Source organism: Capricornis sumatraensis, chromosome 3 (assembly GCF_032405125.1).
Source record: "Capricornis sumatraensis isolate serow.1 chromosome 3, serow.2, whole genome shotgun sequence".
Lineage (NCBI taxonomy): Eukaryota > Metazoa > Chordata > Mammalia > Artiodactyla > Bovidae > Capricornis > Capricornis sumatraensis.
In genome coordinates, this window is record NC_091071.1 from 163,571,399 (window position 1) to 163,585,771 (window position 14,373).

At 43.9% G+C, this 14,373-nt stretch overlaps 1 protein-coding gene across 1 annotated transcript in view; it reads left to right on the forward strand.

Moving 5' to 3' along the window:
* Positions 1–14,373, forward strand: part of ARMC9 (armadillo repeat containing 9) — a 154,642-nt gene that overhangs the window by 12,499 nt on the left and 127,770 nt on the right. The window contains exons 5-7 of the mRNA XM_068968936.1: positions 204–359; positions 4,470–4,562; positions 8,432–8,456. Coding sequence (XP_068825037.1) covers positions 204–359; positions 4,470–4,562; positions 8,432–8,456 — 274 coding nt within the window. The remainder of the gene's footprint in view (positions 1–203; positions 360–4,469; positions 4,563–8,431; positions 8,457–14,373) is intronic.

Consider the following 14,373-nt stretch of genomic DNA (forward strand, 5'->3'; position numbering starts at 1 on the left):
CCAGTTCTCTGATATTCCTGGCAGTTTCATGAAGGGGTGAAACAGGGGGTAATGTTCGGATGACTGGAGACAGCTCACAGGCTGGGCCAGGCGAGGAGGATGCCAGCAACGTGGCTGGAACCGAGGGATCCTTGGAGGGACGATGGGTGATCCGGTAAGCCGGCGTCAAGCCGGAGATCTCAGACATCCTCTCTTCCTTGCAGGACAAAGAGGACCTGGATGAAAGGATTTCTTATTTCAAAACCTACCTGGAGACCAAAGGGGCGGCCCTGAGCCAGACCACGGAGTTCCTGCCTTTCTACGCCCTGCCTTTTGTTCCCAACCCCATGGTGCACCCCTCATTTAAAGAACTCTTCCAGGTAAGCGACTGGCTCCAGATCTTGGATCCTGGGCAGCACGGCAGTTCCACCTTTTATACGCTGGTGATTTCTGAAGGATGCAGTAAAAAAACACTAAATTTTGCACATGTTGTATTTTGAAAGAAGGTACAGGTAATTTGCTTTAACAAACTTTTCTTCTGCTGTAAAATGTGATTTTGTTGTTGTTGTTATTACACCAAGACTTGTTAACTCAGACTGACAAAATATTGTAAAATATACTAACCTCTTCAGTCATTCTTTGTAAACTTTTGCAGTATTGAAACAATAACCTATTCAATTATATGAAAACTAGTAGCCAGAGAAAAATCTAGGCTCCTTTACACAATCACTGGCCATGTATATTTTGATTTGTGTTAAAATTCTCATTTACTTGGTATATATTTGATTGTCTGATTTTGTACTACTTTATTTCCATCAGACTGTTTGTCTATAGCTCTTTTAATTGTTATATTTCATTTTACTTGACATTTTAACATAGTATTTATAAATAAAATTTACCTATTAAGGTAATTTTTTGTTGACTTACTAAAATTAATACATCCCACTGAGAAGTTTATTGAAATGTATTTAGAAACAAATATTTTGATATGACTATATAGTTTTTCTAAAGATCTCACACTGTTCAAAAATTTGTACGGCACTTGCTCCCCAACCACTGAACAATGGACGCAATTCTTCTAAATTCAGTACATTTCAGTTTCTAATATTTTTCTCTGTTTACTGAATTCAGTAAAACCAATTTCGTTACTCCTGAATCAGTTCATTTCACTTCAGTCTCTCAGTCTTGTCCGACTCTTTGCGACCCCATGAATCGCAGCACGCCAGGCCTCCCTGTCCATCACCAACTCTCGGAGTCTACTCAAACTCATGTCCATCGAGTTGGTGATGCCATCTGGCCATCTCATCCTCTGTCGTCCCCTTCTCCTCCTGTCCCCAATCCCTCCCAGCATCAGGGTCTTTTCCAGTGAGTCAACTCTTCGCATGAGGTGGCTGATGCTGAAGTTGAAACTCCAGTACTCCTGAGTAGCAGCTGCTAAATTGAAGGTCAGGTGGTTGACTCATTCTATCGAAGCCAGATTGTTGTATAGTGGCGCAGTTGAATTCTCTGCTTGTTTTTCTGGTCAGTCCCAATTTAGTTCTACTGTCTTCTCCTAAAAGGTTAAAAATATAGAATGGTTACAAAGGTGATGAACCTTGCAATGGAAGGTTAGATTTTCTCACAGTCTAGGTTCTGTTATGAGAGTTACGACATGGCTGTGTGGCTGTAGCTTAGGTCAAGGTGAGGTGGAGCTGGGAGAGTCATGGAAAGGTTCCCCCTGAGTCCTCGGCAGGTCTGATGTTCCAAGACTGAGTTCAAGTTCCGGTTCAGAGTAAAGGGGGTTAGAGATCATCGGTATTCACAGAGTCATTTTATTCTCCCTTTTTTTTCCTTTTACTGCTCTCTAAATATATTTTTTCAGTGGTCATCACAGATGCTTCAGTGTACATAATAACATCTAAAGTTAGTATTTTTACTCTCTTCCTGACCATTACAAGGACCTCATTTAACTTACGGGCTGTAGTTGTCAAATATTTTAGTATATACTTCAGCCCCACAAAATCTGAACTTTTTAAAATTTTATGCAGTCAAAAAAAAAGTTTAAGAAATCAGTATCAGTATCGATTTACCCTTAGGTTCACCAGTATTTTTGTTTACTATTCCATCTTGTATAGAAGCCCTTCCACCCAGGATCGTTTTCACCCCTACTTGAAAGACGCTCCTTTAGAATCTCCTTTCGTTGAAGATCCCTTTTTTCAGTCCTTGTTGTCTGAAAGCATCTGTACTGCTTTCTCAGACAGGGTTAAAATAGTGGGTTTATAGCTCTTCTTTTTTTCCATGTGGCATGAGTGATCTTAATTCCTCGACCAGTGACTGAACCCATGCCCTTTGCAGTGGAGCTCGGGGTCTTAACCACTGGACCACAGGGAGGTCCGGATAGTTATTTTCTTTCTGAACACTGAAGGTTTTTTATTTTGTCTCCTGGCTCCCACTGTTGCAGTTCTGAAGTTGGCCATCAGTCTGATTGCTGTTCCTTTGCAGGTCACCTGTCTTTTTTTCTCTGATTGTATCATTTCACTCTAGTGTGTCTAGTGTGTCTTCAGTTCAGTTCAGTTCAGTGTTCAGTCGTGTCTGACTCTTTGCGACCCCATGAATCACAGCACGCCAGGCCTCCCTGTCCATCACCAACTCCCGGAGTTCACTCAAACTCACGTCCATCGAGTCGGTGATGCCGTCCAGCCATCTCATCCTCTGCCATTCCCTTCTCCTCCTGCTCCCAATCCCTCCCAGCATCAGAGTCTTTTCCAATGAGTCAACTCTTCACATGAGGTGGCCAAAGTACTGGAGTTTCAGCTTTAGCATCATTCCTTCCAAGAACACCCAAGACTGATCTCCTTTAGGATGGACTGCTTGGATCTCCTTGCAGTCCAAGGGACTCTCAAGAGTCTTCTCCAACACTACAGTTCAAAAGCATCAATTCTTCGGCGCTCAGGTTTCTTCACAGTCCAACTCTCACATCCATACATGACTACTAGAAAAACCATAGGAGTGTCTTAGGGATACCCAAATATTTTGTTTTGCTTTTTTTGTTTAAGATGTCTTGGTTTATGTTGGCCAACCTAGCAGTCCTTTCCTGAGATTGATTTCTATACAATTGAGCACAGAGAGCCTCAAGCTGGAGCACACCATATGAGTTTCCTGCAGTTGTTATAACAAAGGATCACACACCGGGTGGTTTAAAACAACAGAAATTGCTTGTCTTACAGTTTACGAGGCCATAACTGTGAAATGAGGGTGTCGAGGGACTGTGCTCCCTATGAAACTTGTAGGGAAGATCCTTCCTTACCTTTTCCAGCTTCCAGTAGCCTCAGGTGTCCCTTGGTTTGTGGCTGCGTGATTCTTAATCTCTGCTCTGTCTTTGCATGGCTGTCTTCTCTCCATGTCTGTGCCTAACTGTCCTTCTTCTTATAAGGACACCAGTCATATTGGATTAAGAGCTTATTCTCATTCAGCCTCCTCTGAGCTAATTTCTTCTGCAGTGTCCCCGCTCCCCTGACCTCACATTCCGAGGAGATTAAGGCTTCAGCATGTCTTTTTAGGGGACACAGTTCAACCCACAACAGACCCATTAGAAATAGAGTCATTGTGCTGTGTCAGGGAATTACAAAATTTTTAAGATATCAGACTTTTCTGCTTATTTGGCAGTATTTTTTTTTTTTTTTGAAGAGTCAGAGAATGCGCAGGATAGACCAGTGGAGTGGGGTGGGGGGTGAGAGCAATGAGAGCTGGAGGGAGAAGTGGGGAGGATGGGCAGGTCGGAGGAGATGGGGCAGGATCTCAGAGCCAAGTGGATGTGAATTTTTAGCAGCAGGACTTTTAGTGGGACCTCCTGGTTTAGTGGCAGATGCTCTTGTCTGAGAGCCCTCAGGAAAATTGTCCCGAGAAAGGCCGTTGCTTGTGACACTTATTCTTTCACTACTTAAGTCATTATTTTTTCCTTCTCAGTGAACATTATTGAGATAAATATTTTATTTTTAAGGAAGAAATCAAACTAGACACTTATCAGAATGCTGGACATGATGGAGTATTTGAGGCAGATGACCGCTTCTTTCTGTTTTTCTTGTCTGAGTGAGGTTGATGGAAATGAGTCCCTTTCTTCCGGGGACTTTCTGTAACAGCGATAATTGTATATGCCTGCCAGTGCCACGTATGCCTAAACCATACTGAATTATTTTTGGTTTTCAGCCTAATAAGGTTACTTGACATCCTTGAAATATTCAAATCATGTACAGGGTTATTTTTTCCCTGATTATGAAAGGACTCTGTCCTTTCCTCCTGCTGTGGGCTCTTGACTCTTCTGTAAGCGAATTGGTCAATGTCCTAAAACCTGTGTTTTACAGCATCACACCACTGACAAGACATCTTGCTTCTGATTTCAGTAACTGTGGCAGAGCTGTTTCGTCCTGAAGGCCACAGCTTGACAATGTTTGTTGGCATTTAATGATCTGGTGCTTTTCTTATTTTTCCTTGTTCTTTTTTCCTTACTTTAGGATTCTTGGACTCCAGAATTAAAGTTGAAATTGGAAAAGTTTCTGGCTTTAATGTTCAAAGCCAGTAACACACCAAAGCTTTTAACATTGTATGTATCCTTTTAAAGCAAATGGAGACCACCTATGGAATTAATAGTCGCCTGTGTATGTGTGTGTGTGTGTGTGTGTGCGCGCGCGCTAAGTCATTTCTGTTGTGTCCAACTCTTTGTGACCCCATGGACTGTAGCCTGCCGAGCTCCTCTGTCCATGGGGATTCTCCAGGCAAGAATCCTGGAGTGGGTTGCCATTTCCTCCTGCAGGGGATCTTCCCAAGCCAGGGATCAAACCCGCTTACATCTCCTGCATAGGCAGGTGGGTTGTTTATCATTAGTGCCCCCTGGGAAGCCCAAGAATGGCTTGCTGCTGCTGCTAAGTCGCTTCAGTCGTGTCCGACTCTGTGCAACCCCAGAGACGGCAGCCCACCAGGCTCCCCCATCCCTGGGATTCTCCAGGCAAGAACACGGGAGTGGATTGCCATTTCCTTCTCCAGTGCATGAAAGTGAAAAGTGAAAGTGAAGTCGCTCAATAGTGTCCAACTCCTAGTGACCCCATGGACTGCAGCCTACCAGGCTCCTCCGTCCATGGGATTTTCCAGGCAAGAGTACTGGAGTGGGGTGCCATTGCCTTCTCCAAAGAATGGCTTAGATGGCCTCAAATAGGGGTGGTTGTGGTTGTGCTGCTTCTATACTTGAGTGAATGAAGCACTAACAAGAGCATGTGCCAAGGCCTGCAAAGAGTTGACTTCTGTGGCATTGGGTCTCTGAGACTTGGCGAGGGTCTTATTTTCCTGTCATGTGCCAAGAAGCTGTCTTGAGTAGAAAAAAAAATAATGCCTGTCTTCTTGGAAAAGAACTCTTTGGAATTGTCCCTTTACTGAAGGTTAGTCACTTAAGGCCTTGAGGTCATGATGTATAGATCAACTCATATATAACTTGTCCTTCCAATCAGGACTTTTAAGAAACAACTTTGTTGAGGTGTAATTTACATACCATAAAATTTGCCCACAGTAAGTATGTTATTGAATGATTTTTAGCAAATCCACAGAGCTGTGCAGCCATCACCATGACCCAGTTTAAACAGAGGCACTTTTGAGAGTAGAAGGGGGACACTGACCAGACAGAGACCCAGGACGAGGTGGAAGTGGAGCCTGTCCAGGGAGGAGCAAGGCTGTTGCCTGCCCGTGGAGGCTCACTTCCCAGAGCTGGTTGGTCCCTAAGGATGCGCGTCTCCTTTTATTCTGAACAAGCATGTAGCAAAAGTTATTTCATGATAAGAGTTAGCATTTTGAATTGTAAAGTTGGTGCTTGTTTTGTTTACCGTAATAAAAAATTTAGGCCACTCTGCTGGGTAATGCCTTCTGCTTCCATTCTGACTCCAAAGCACTGGACTCTCTTTTCCTAATTGGACTCTGAATAGTAATCCCTGGGATTTCATGACACGTTTCTCCTACTTCCGCTTCCTGAACATCCAGTGGCTCCCTCTTGCCTGTACTCAGCTCCCACCTTACCCTGATACTGCCCCCAGACGGGCTTAGTACACCTCCTGTTTCCACTTTTACATCTTCAAGTTCTTCCGTCTGCCCACATGTTTGCATACCCAGTTCCTTTCCCTCTTAGAGTTTTGTATAAAAGGACAGTTTTCAGTGAAATTAGAACTTCTCCAACTTGGCTTATGGCTTTTTTAATATACTTTTAAAAAGTATTTCTTAGGACTTCCCTGGGAGTCCAGTAGCTGGGATTTTGTGCTCCCAATGCAGGGAGCCCGGGTTCAATCCCTGGTCAGGGAGCTAGATCCCACATCCCGCAACTAAGAGTTCACCTGCCAAAACTAAAGATCCTGTGCAGCCAAATAAATGATTTAAAAAATAAAAGGCTTTAAAAAAAAAAAAAAAAAGGCTTTCTCCTTAAAGGTAACAGGTACCAACCATTATGTAAAGATTCTAAAAGAAAATTTTTCCATAATAAATGATACTGGTATATTAATTATAGCACCCACTTCACAGGAATAGTATTAGGATTGAGTTAATCCATGATAAACCTGCTTAAAACTGCCCAACACATAGTAAGCACTTGTGTTATTGTTAGCTGTTGTATTGTAGTTTGCAAACACTTGTCACCTTTTATCCCATTCAACGTTTGTTTCGAAGCAGATACACTGGAGTGCAGTAGGTAACTCTGAACATTATTCCTCTCTTTTCTTTCTTACATGGAAATATTTGGAGTTCAGTTCAACACGTATATTAGGTTGAATAGTGTGCTAGGAATTAGGGGTAAAAGAAAAAGCCAAGATCATTGTCTTAGCTGGAGTTTTGAACATGAAAATGGGTGTCTGCGAGGCAGACAGAATGAGGGATAGGAGTTCCAGGCAGACGGAACAGCTTGTGCCCAAGTGCTGAGCCAGTGTGTCTGGGACACTGAAGGATTCAGTGTTGCTGGGGCAGAAGGATTGAGATGGAGAGAGTCAGCCCTCCGGGTCGTGGAGGTTCGTGTGAGGTCCCCTAAGTAATGAGGAGAAAAACATGGTCATGTTTATATTTTTTTAAATCACTCTTTTTATTCCTGATTATAAAATTAATCCTATTCCTTATAGAAAGTTTAGAAAGCACAGAAATGCATTTGTTTGTACACATACACTTCAAAGTATGTAGTGTTTATAATAAGCAAGGAGAGGCATCTCTATGCATGTATATTTTAAAATATTTTTCTTAAATGAAGAGAATGTTTCCTCATAGCTTTAAAATATTCTTCAAAAATAGGTGGTCTCAAAGTTTAAACAGAAATTACCTATGTCCCAGCAATTCCTCTCCTAGCTGTATCCTCAAGAGAAACAAAAGTGTCCATCTCCACAGCAGCTTGTACATGAATGTTCACAGCAGCATTATCCAAAATAGGCAAAAAGTACAAACAGCCCAGATGTCCATCCTTTGATGCATGTCCATCCTTTGACACAGTGGAATGTTACCTGGCAATACAAGTGAGGGAGTTACTGATCTGTACTACTACATGGATGAATCCTGAAAACATGATGCTAAAATGAAAGAAGCCAGACACAGAAGGCTACATACTATGTGATTCCATTTGTGTGAAGGGGCCAGAAAAGGCAGATCTGTAGAGAGTGGGTAAGTGGCTGCCTAGGGCGGGGGAGGGTGGTGAGAGGGGGTGGGGACCGCTGATGGCACAGGGTCTCTTTCTTGGGTGATGAAAATATTCCACTCCTGATTACGGTGATGGTTGGACAACTCTGTGAATATATTGAAAACCATGGAAATGTATGCTTTAAATGGGTGAATTCTATAATATGTGAATTACATCTCAATAAAGCTGTTACCAGAAAAAGTAAGGAAACCCAAATAAAACAGGTGAACACCTTGGCCTTCAGTCATGTGGCCAGATGTGTGAAGCTGAGGTTCAAACCCAGGCCACCCACAGTAGCGACTGGTCACAGTTGCTGTGCCATGCTCTTTTCATCAAAATCTCGGTTTCCTTAGGCTGGTTGCTTTAGCACTGAAGGTACAGAGGAAAAGGGTATGAACACAGATTTGCATTTTCAGTCCAATGCTTTGGTAAGGAGGCCAGTTAGGGGGCTTTTGGACGCACAGACTGGTTCTGAGATGGAGAGAGGAGGATTTCCTTAAGGGTAGTCACCCCAGGATTGAGAAGTCGGTTAACTGTTTTTGCTCTTCATCGGCTTCCAGTTACCTGTCCTGAGCGGTTAACCATCTCAGCTGTTGATGGGGTTCGGGTTACCTGTCCTGAGATAGTCGGTTAGCTGTCTTCTCTGTTCATTGGGTCCCGGTTCCCTGTCCGGAGATTTCTCTCTTTCACCGCACCGGGGCTGTTTCCCAGATCGCCCAGCTCAGTGAGAGGGATACCCTGAGTACTGTCTCCTGAATGCCTGTTTTCCTGAACTTCTTCCCATCCCAGAAGGAGAATGGACAAAGCAACAAAGGTAAATCATCTAGATTAACCATTTTTAAATAACAACTTCACCGACTCGCGTTTAAGTAATGAAATGGAGAGAATTCCACAGACTTGGCCAGAGAGGGCTTTGAAAGTCTAAATACTTATGAAGTGCTTCACAGTCCCTTTTCTCTGCATTCCTTGAGGCCCACTTCTCAGGGTGGCTGGTACTGTTAGCTTTGTCTGGTATGTCAGATGACTAAGACGGGGAGAATCCACTCAGGTGCCAGAAAATGTCAGGGCGGCAGCAGGTGGACGGCATGGTGCAGCACAAGTGGGGAGAGAGTTGTTTCCGTGTCTTCACTTTTACCTGAACTAGTCTAGTCTAACGGGGTCTTATCTCAGCAGCATGTGGAGTGTCCATCCTTATAAAGCATTTCCATTTTTCACATTCAAAGTAGGAATTCCAGTCTTAAATTTTTAGCATAAACTGATGGTTTTTCCATGATGAGTCATTTTTACCAGACCCCTTCATTTTTCAGAAAGATGAGAAAAATTATAGTTTACGTGGTGGCCACAAGTGGGGTTCTTTGTAGGAGTTTTGTCTCTGATAAACATGATTATGAAAACGGCTGAAGTTACCTTGTTGAAAAGGGTGTGTGAGGTGCTTCTTGCCTTTGCTAAGTACCGACGGCATCATCCTCAGTTCCCAGCAGGTGGAGTGTCACTACGTGAAATAGCTCATTTGTCCTTTTCACAGCAGTCCTGCCAGAGAGAATTTCAAAACTTCCTGCCATTGTTTCTGTTTCCTTTTAGAGAGTTAAAGTTTTCCAAAGAACAAAAGTGTTAGGAAGTTGTCATTTGGCTCTTGGTTCTCCAGCTCTGGGAGGATGAGCAGTGCTGAGATCTCCACGGGGGCTTCAGTAAGTTCAGGTGGGAGGCCCTGGGGTGTCTGTTCTCCACCTCGGGAGCCCTGTGGCCTCCAGCCCGGCAGTTCCAACTTACAGCCAGTTCCGCAGCCAGGCCACCCCTCCTGGAGCTCCGAGGGCCCCACGTGGAGGAGTGGCAGGTCTCAGGACCCCTCCTCTCCATCTGCCCAAACACGGAGGAACGGGGTGCAGATGTGTTCTCATGGGGTCAACGGGGGCCTCTCCGAGGGTCGCAGACCGCAGCCTTGAACCGTCGGGGTAGCTTTGCCCCCAGCACGGTGACCCCGAGGACGAGTGCAGCCCCCAGGACAGCTCTGTACTGGGTCAGTGCAAGTCCAGGCCTTGGCCAGGGCGGGTCCTGCCCGGTTTTCTCCCATTCGGCACAGCTGGAACTCTTCAGCTGGGCCGGCACTCGGGCCTCGCCGTGCACCTCCCGGGAATGCTCTTGTGCTTCACTACTTCTGTTTCTCTAGCCGTCCAAGCAAACCACCTCAGACTTGGTGGCACAAAACAGCAATGTCCATTTGTTACTGTTATCCTCCTGCGTGATCTGGGAGTTACGGGCTCAGTCAGTTCTCCCTTAGGGTTTCTCCCGGGTATAGACAGAGCCGGGTCGGGTCGAGCCATCTCTAAGGCTTCCACAAGCATAGGTGTGCTGGCTGATGCTGGCTGTCGGCTGAGCTCTCAGCACAGGCCTTGGGCCGGGACCCCCAAGTGGATTCTCCTCATGGCCTGGGCTTCCTCAGGGCCTGGCAGCCGGGATCCCACCCAGGGTGAATGTCCCCAGAGGGGTGCGGATGGAAGCCATTTCACCTCTTCACCCAGGCTCTGAAGTAGCTCGGTGTTGTTTCTGATGCGTTCTCTTCATTACAAACAAATTCCTGAAGCCCACATTCAAAGGAAGGAGAATTACGTTCCACCTCTTGACGGGAAGGAGTGTCAGAGACTTTGCAGTCATTTTTTTTTGTTTTAAATAAATGTATTTATTTTAATTGGAGGCTAATTACTTTACAATATTGTATTGGTTTTGCCATACATCAACATGAATCTGCCACGGGTGTACACGTGTTTGCAGTCATGTTTTAAAGCCACCGCCCCACCTGTGTCTTCAGGTCCCTGAGGACTGCCTCAGTGCTTGACTGAGTCTGTTCAGTCCCTGTTCAGATTTGGTCTTTGGACTCCTAGGCACTGAAGGCAGGAAGATGGTGAGAAACTTCTCCCGGATTGCCGAGTTTCTGCCAGCCCCTGTCACCTGGCATGCGCTGCAGTTTAGGGGGATAGCTTCTTGCCAGGAACCAGTTATGTCTCCAGTAAGTGGCCCAGTTTTGCAGACAGAAATAAACATAGGTAGGGGGGGTGCACGTAGAAGAGCCTGTGTTTTTTCTACAGACCTTTCATTCGGTATTTCAGCAAGGAGACCAGGGTTCTGAGCCTTCTTTAAGTTCGATTTGAGTTTTCCGAGGCTAGCTAAGCAGGTTGTCTGTGGAATTGAGTCCGGCAGGCACAGCGTGTGTCTGCGGCAGAATAGCCCCCAAATGCAGTGTCGCCACGGAGATGAGGGAATAGCACCCGGCAGGGCACTTGTGCTAGGGGCTCGGGCCCAGGCCCAGCATCACCACAGCTAGTTGTCACCACTTTGAGTGACTGGATAATATCATTATGTGTCTGAATAGGAAGGTTTCATGGGCACAGTGAGTTTCCATTAACTTTTCTTTTCTTCTTTTTGTTCTCTCTTTTTAATTCGTTATTATTTCCCTAAACTTTGGAAGAAGGGTGGGCAAAGTGTTTGGAGTATGGAAAAGCCCCTCAAAAGGAATTATATTAAAAATGGTGTTAGGAATAAAAAGTTAGGTTGGCAGCATAGCATGTTGGAGTATTATTTTCACCTAGCCATCTAAAAAAGGATCTAGAAATAACATCTTTCAGCATTCCTGGTATTATCCATTTGGCCCCTTCAGAAAATGGGCAGCTGATCATTTTTCTGGAGTTCAGAGCTATAAATAGTGTTTCTGAAAATGATGACTGATATTCCTAGCTCCAAGCCAGGCTTCAGCAGTACGTGAACCGTGAACTTCCAGATGTTCAAGCTGGTTTTAGAAAAGGCAGAGGAACCAGAGATCAAATTGCCAACATCTGCTGGATCATGGAAAAGGCAAGAGAGTTCCAGAAAAACATCTATTTCTGCTTTATTGACTATGCCAAAGCCTTTGACTGTGTGGATCACAATAAACTGTGGAAAATTCTGAAAGAGATAGGAATACCAGACCATCTGACCTGCCTCTTGAGAAACCTATATTCAGGTCAGGAAGCAACAGTTAGAACTGGACATGGAACAACAGGCTGGTTCCAAATAGGAAAAGGAGTACATCAAGGCTGTATATTGTCACCCTGCTTATTTAACTTATATGCAGAGTACATCATGGGAAATGCTGGGCTGGAAGAAGCACAAGCTGGAATCAAGATTGCTGGGAGAAATATCAATAACCTCAGATATGTGGATGACACCACCCTTATGGCAGAAAGTGAAGAAGAACTAAAGAGCCTCTTGATGAAAGTGAAAGAGGAGAGTGAAAAAGTTGGCTTAAAGCTCAACATTCAGAAAACTAAGATCATGGCATCCGGTCCCATCACTTCATGGCAAATAGATGGGGAAACAGTGGAAACAGTGGCTGACTTTATCTTTCTGGGATCCAAAATCACTGCAGATGGTGATTGTAGCCATGAAATTAAAAGCTGTTTACTCATTGGGGGAAAGTTATGACCAACCTAGACAGCACATTAAAAAGCAGAGACATTACTTTGCTGGCAAAGGTCCATCTAGTCAAGGCTATGGTTTTTCCACTAGTCATGTATGGATGTGAGAGTTGGACTATAAAGAAGGCTGAGCGCCGAATAATTGATGCTTTTGAACTGTGGTGTTGGAGAAGATTCTTGAGAGTCCCTTGGACTGCAAGGAGATCCAACCAGTCCATCCTAAAGGAGATCAGTCCTGGGTATTCATTAGTAGGACTAATGTTGAAGCTGAAACTCCAATACTTTGGCCACCTCATGCAAAGAGCTGACTCATTGGAAAAGACCCTGATGCTGGGAAAAATTGAGGGCAGGAGGAGAAGAGGACAACAGAGGATGAGATGGTTGGATGGCATCGCAGACTCGATGGACATAGGTTTGGGTGGATTCTGGGAGTTGGTGATGGACAGGGAGGCCTGGCGTGCTGCGGTTCACGGGGTCGGAAAGAGTCGGACACGACTGAGCGACTGAACTCAACTGAATTGATTCCTAGTTCTTTCTAGTCTTAACTTTCTTCATCCAGCATTTGTGGATTAGCAAAAGAACAAAGAACTGATTTATATATAAATACAAAAAAAAAGTGTATATATTGTAAAAATAGGGTGATCGATTTAGTTTTTTATATTGCTGTTGTTCAGTCGCTGAGTTGTATCAGATTCTTTATGACCCCGTAGACTGCAGGACACCAGGCTCCTCTGTCCTGCACTGTCTCCCAGAGTTTGCTCAGATTCATGTTCATTGAGTCAGTGATGGTTTCTAACCATCTCATCTTCTGCCGCCCTCTTCACCATGTACCTTCAATCTTTCCCAGCATCAGGGTCTTTTCCAATGAGTCAGCTCTTCGCATCCGGTGGCTGAAGTATTGGAGCTTCAGCTTTGGCATCAGTCCTTCCAGTGAATATTCAGCATTGATTTTTATATTAGGTTAGAAAAAATTTCTGTGTTTTGAAAGGTATTGTCTTGAGCAGCGTAGGGGGGTCTCCAAAGTGAAATCTCATCTACGCTTATAAAAAAGCAATGCACTAAATGAAGTGTAAATGTTAACACGGGAAAACTTGACGGCTGTACTGTAGTGAAGATCTCCATCACTTTTGTTATTGTTTCATTTCATGCTGGAGTTAAAAAAACTGTCTGTGACATTAACTAGCATTCTTTTAGTTGTATATATGTTTTGTTTAAAGCTTATAGTTCTTTGTCCAAAAAATGGACAAAGAATGCAGTTCTTTGGACTTTTGCACAAATTATGTCAGTGACTTTGAAATATAAAGTGTCTCAATAAGTTTTGCTGGCATTACTATGGCAGTTTCATTAAAATAACATGGGGCAAGACATCTCCACAAAACGTTAACATCTTGGAAGGCAAGGCATCTTGGCTTAGTTGTCCTTGTCTCATAAAACTTTTGACAGGGAAAAGAAAGAGTCAGAGTTCTGTTTAATGCTCAGAAATAGAGTTGATATTTTGAGCTGTAACCCAGATATCTTACAGTAATGGTTAGGTCCTGTTTATAATTGTTAAGTTCTCTGCACATTGATGTCTTTGGATAGCAGACTGTTTTTGCTAACAGAGAAGGAGTTGCCTACTTCTCTCTTTCCTGTTTATAAAATCTGAATTTTTTTCTCCATGAATGAAACTAATTTTTATAAGTAAATACAGGGTTTTGTGGGCTTCCCCTGTGGCTCTGCGGTAAAGAATCCACCTTCAATGCAGGAGACGAAGAGACACAGGTTCAGTCCCTGGTTCAGGAGAAGGGCATGGCAACCCACTCCAGTGGTCTTGCCTGGAGAACCCCATGAACAGAGGAGCCTGGTGGGCTGCAGTCCATAGGGCCGCAGAGAGTCAGACATGACTGAGCGACTTAACAGCAACTCTTTTCTGTAGGCTGCTGGTAGTTAGGGCTATTTTCTCTCAGGTTACCATACTTTGAAACTGTCATTAATTCCATTTCTTTGTTCTCAAGGTAAAAGCTCCACAAATAGTCCCTTACATTTAGTTAATCGACAATGAGTTTCTGAGGGGAGTTTTTTGGTGCAGTCCCGTTTCAAGAGGGACTACTTGGGTGACATTAACATTGATGGTTTGAAAAGTCATTTGACCCAGCTAATGGGTTTTGGTATTTCATTCCTCTGCCACTTGGTACATGTTGAGAAAAATCTCATAGATTCTCTCTAATATTTATTACCATAAAATGGGACTGTGAATAATCTAAAATTTTCATCCTTGAAAGTTCTTATCTATATAATTTTGAG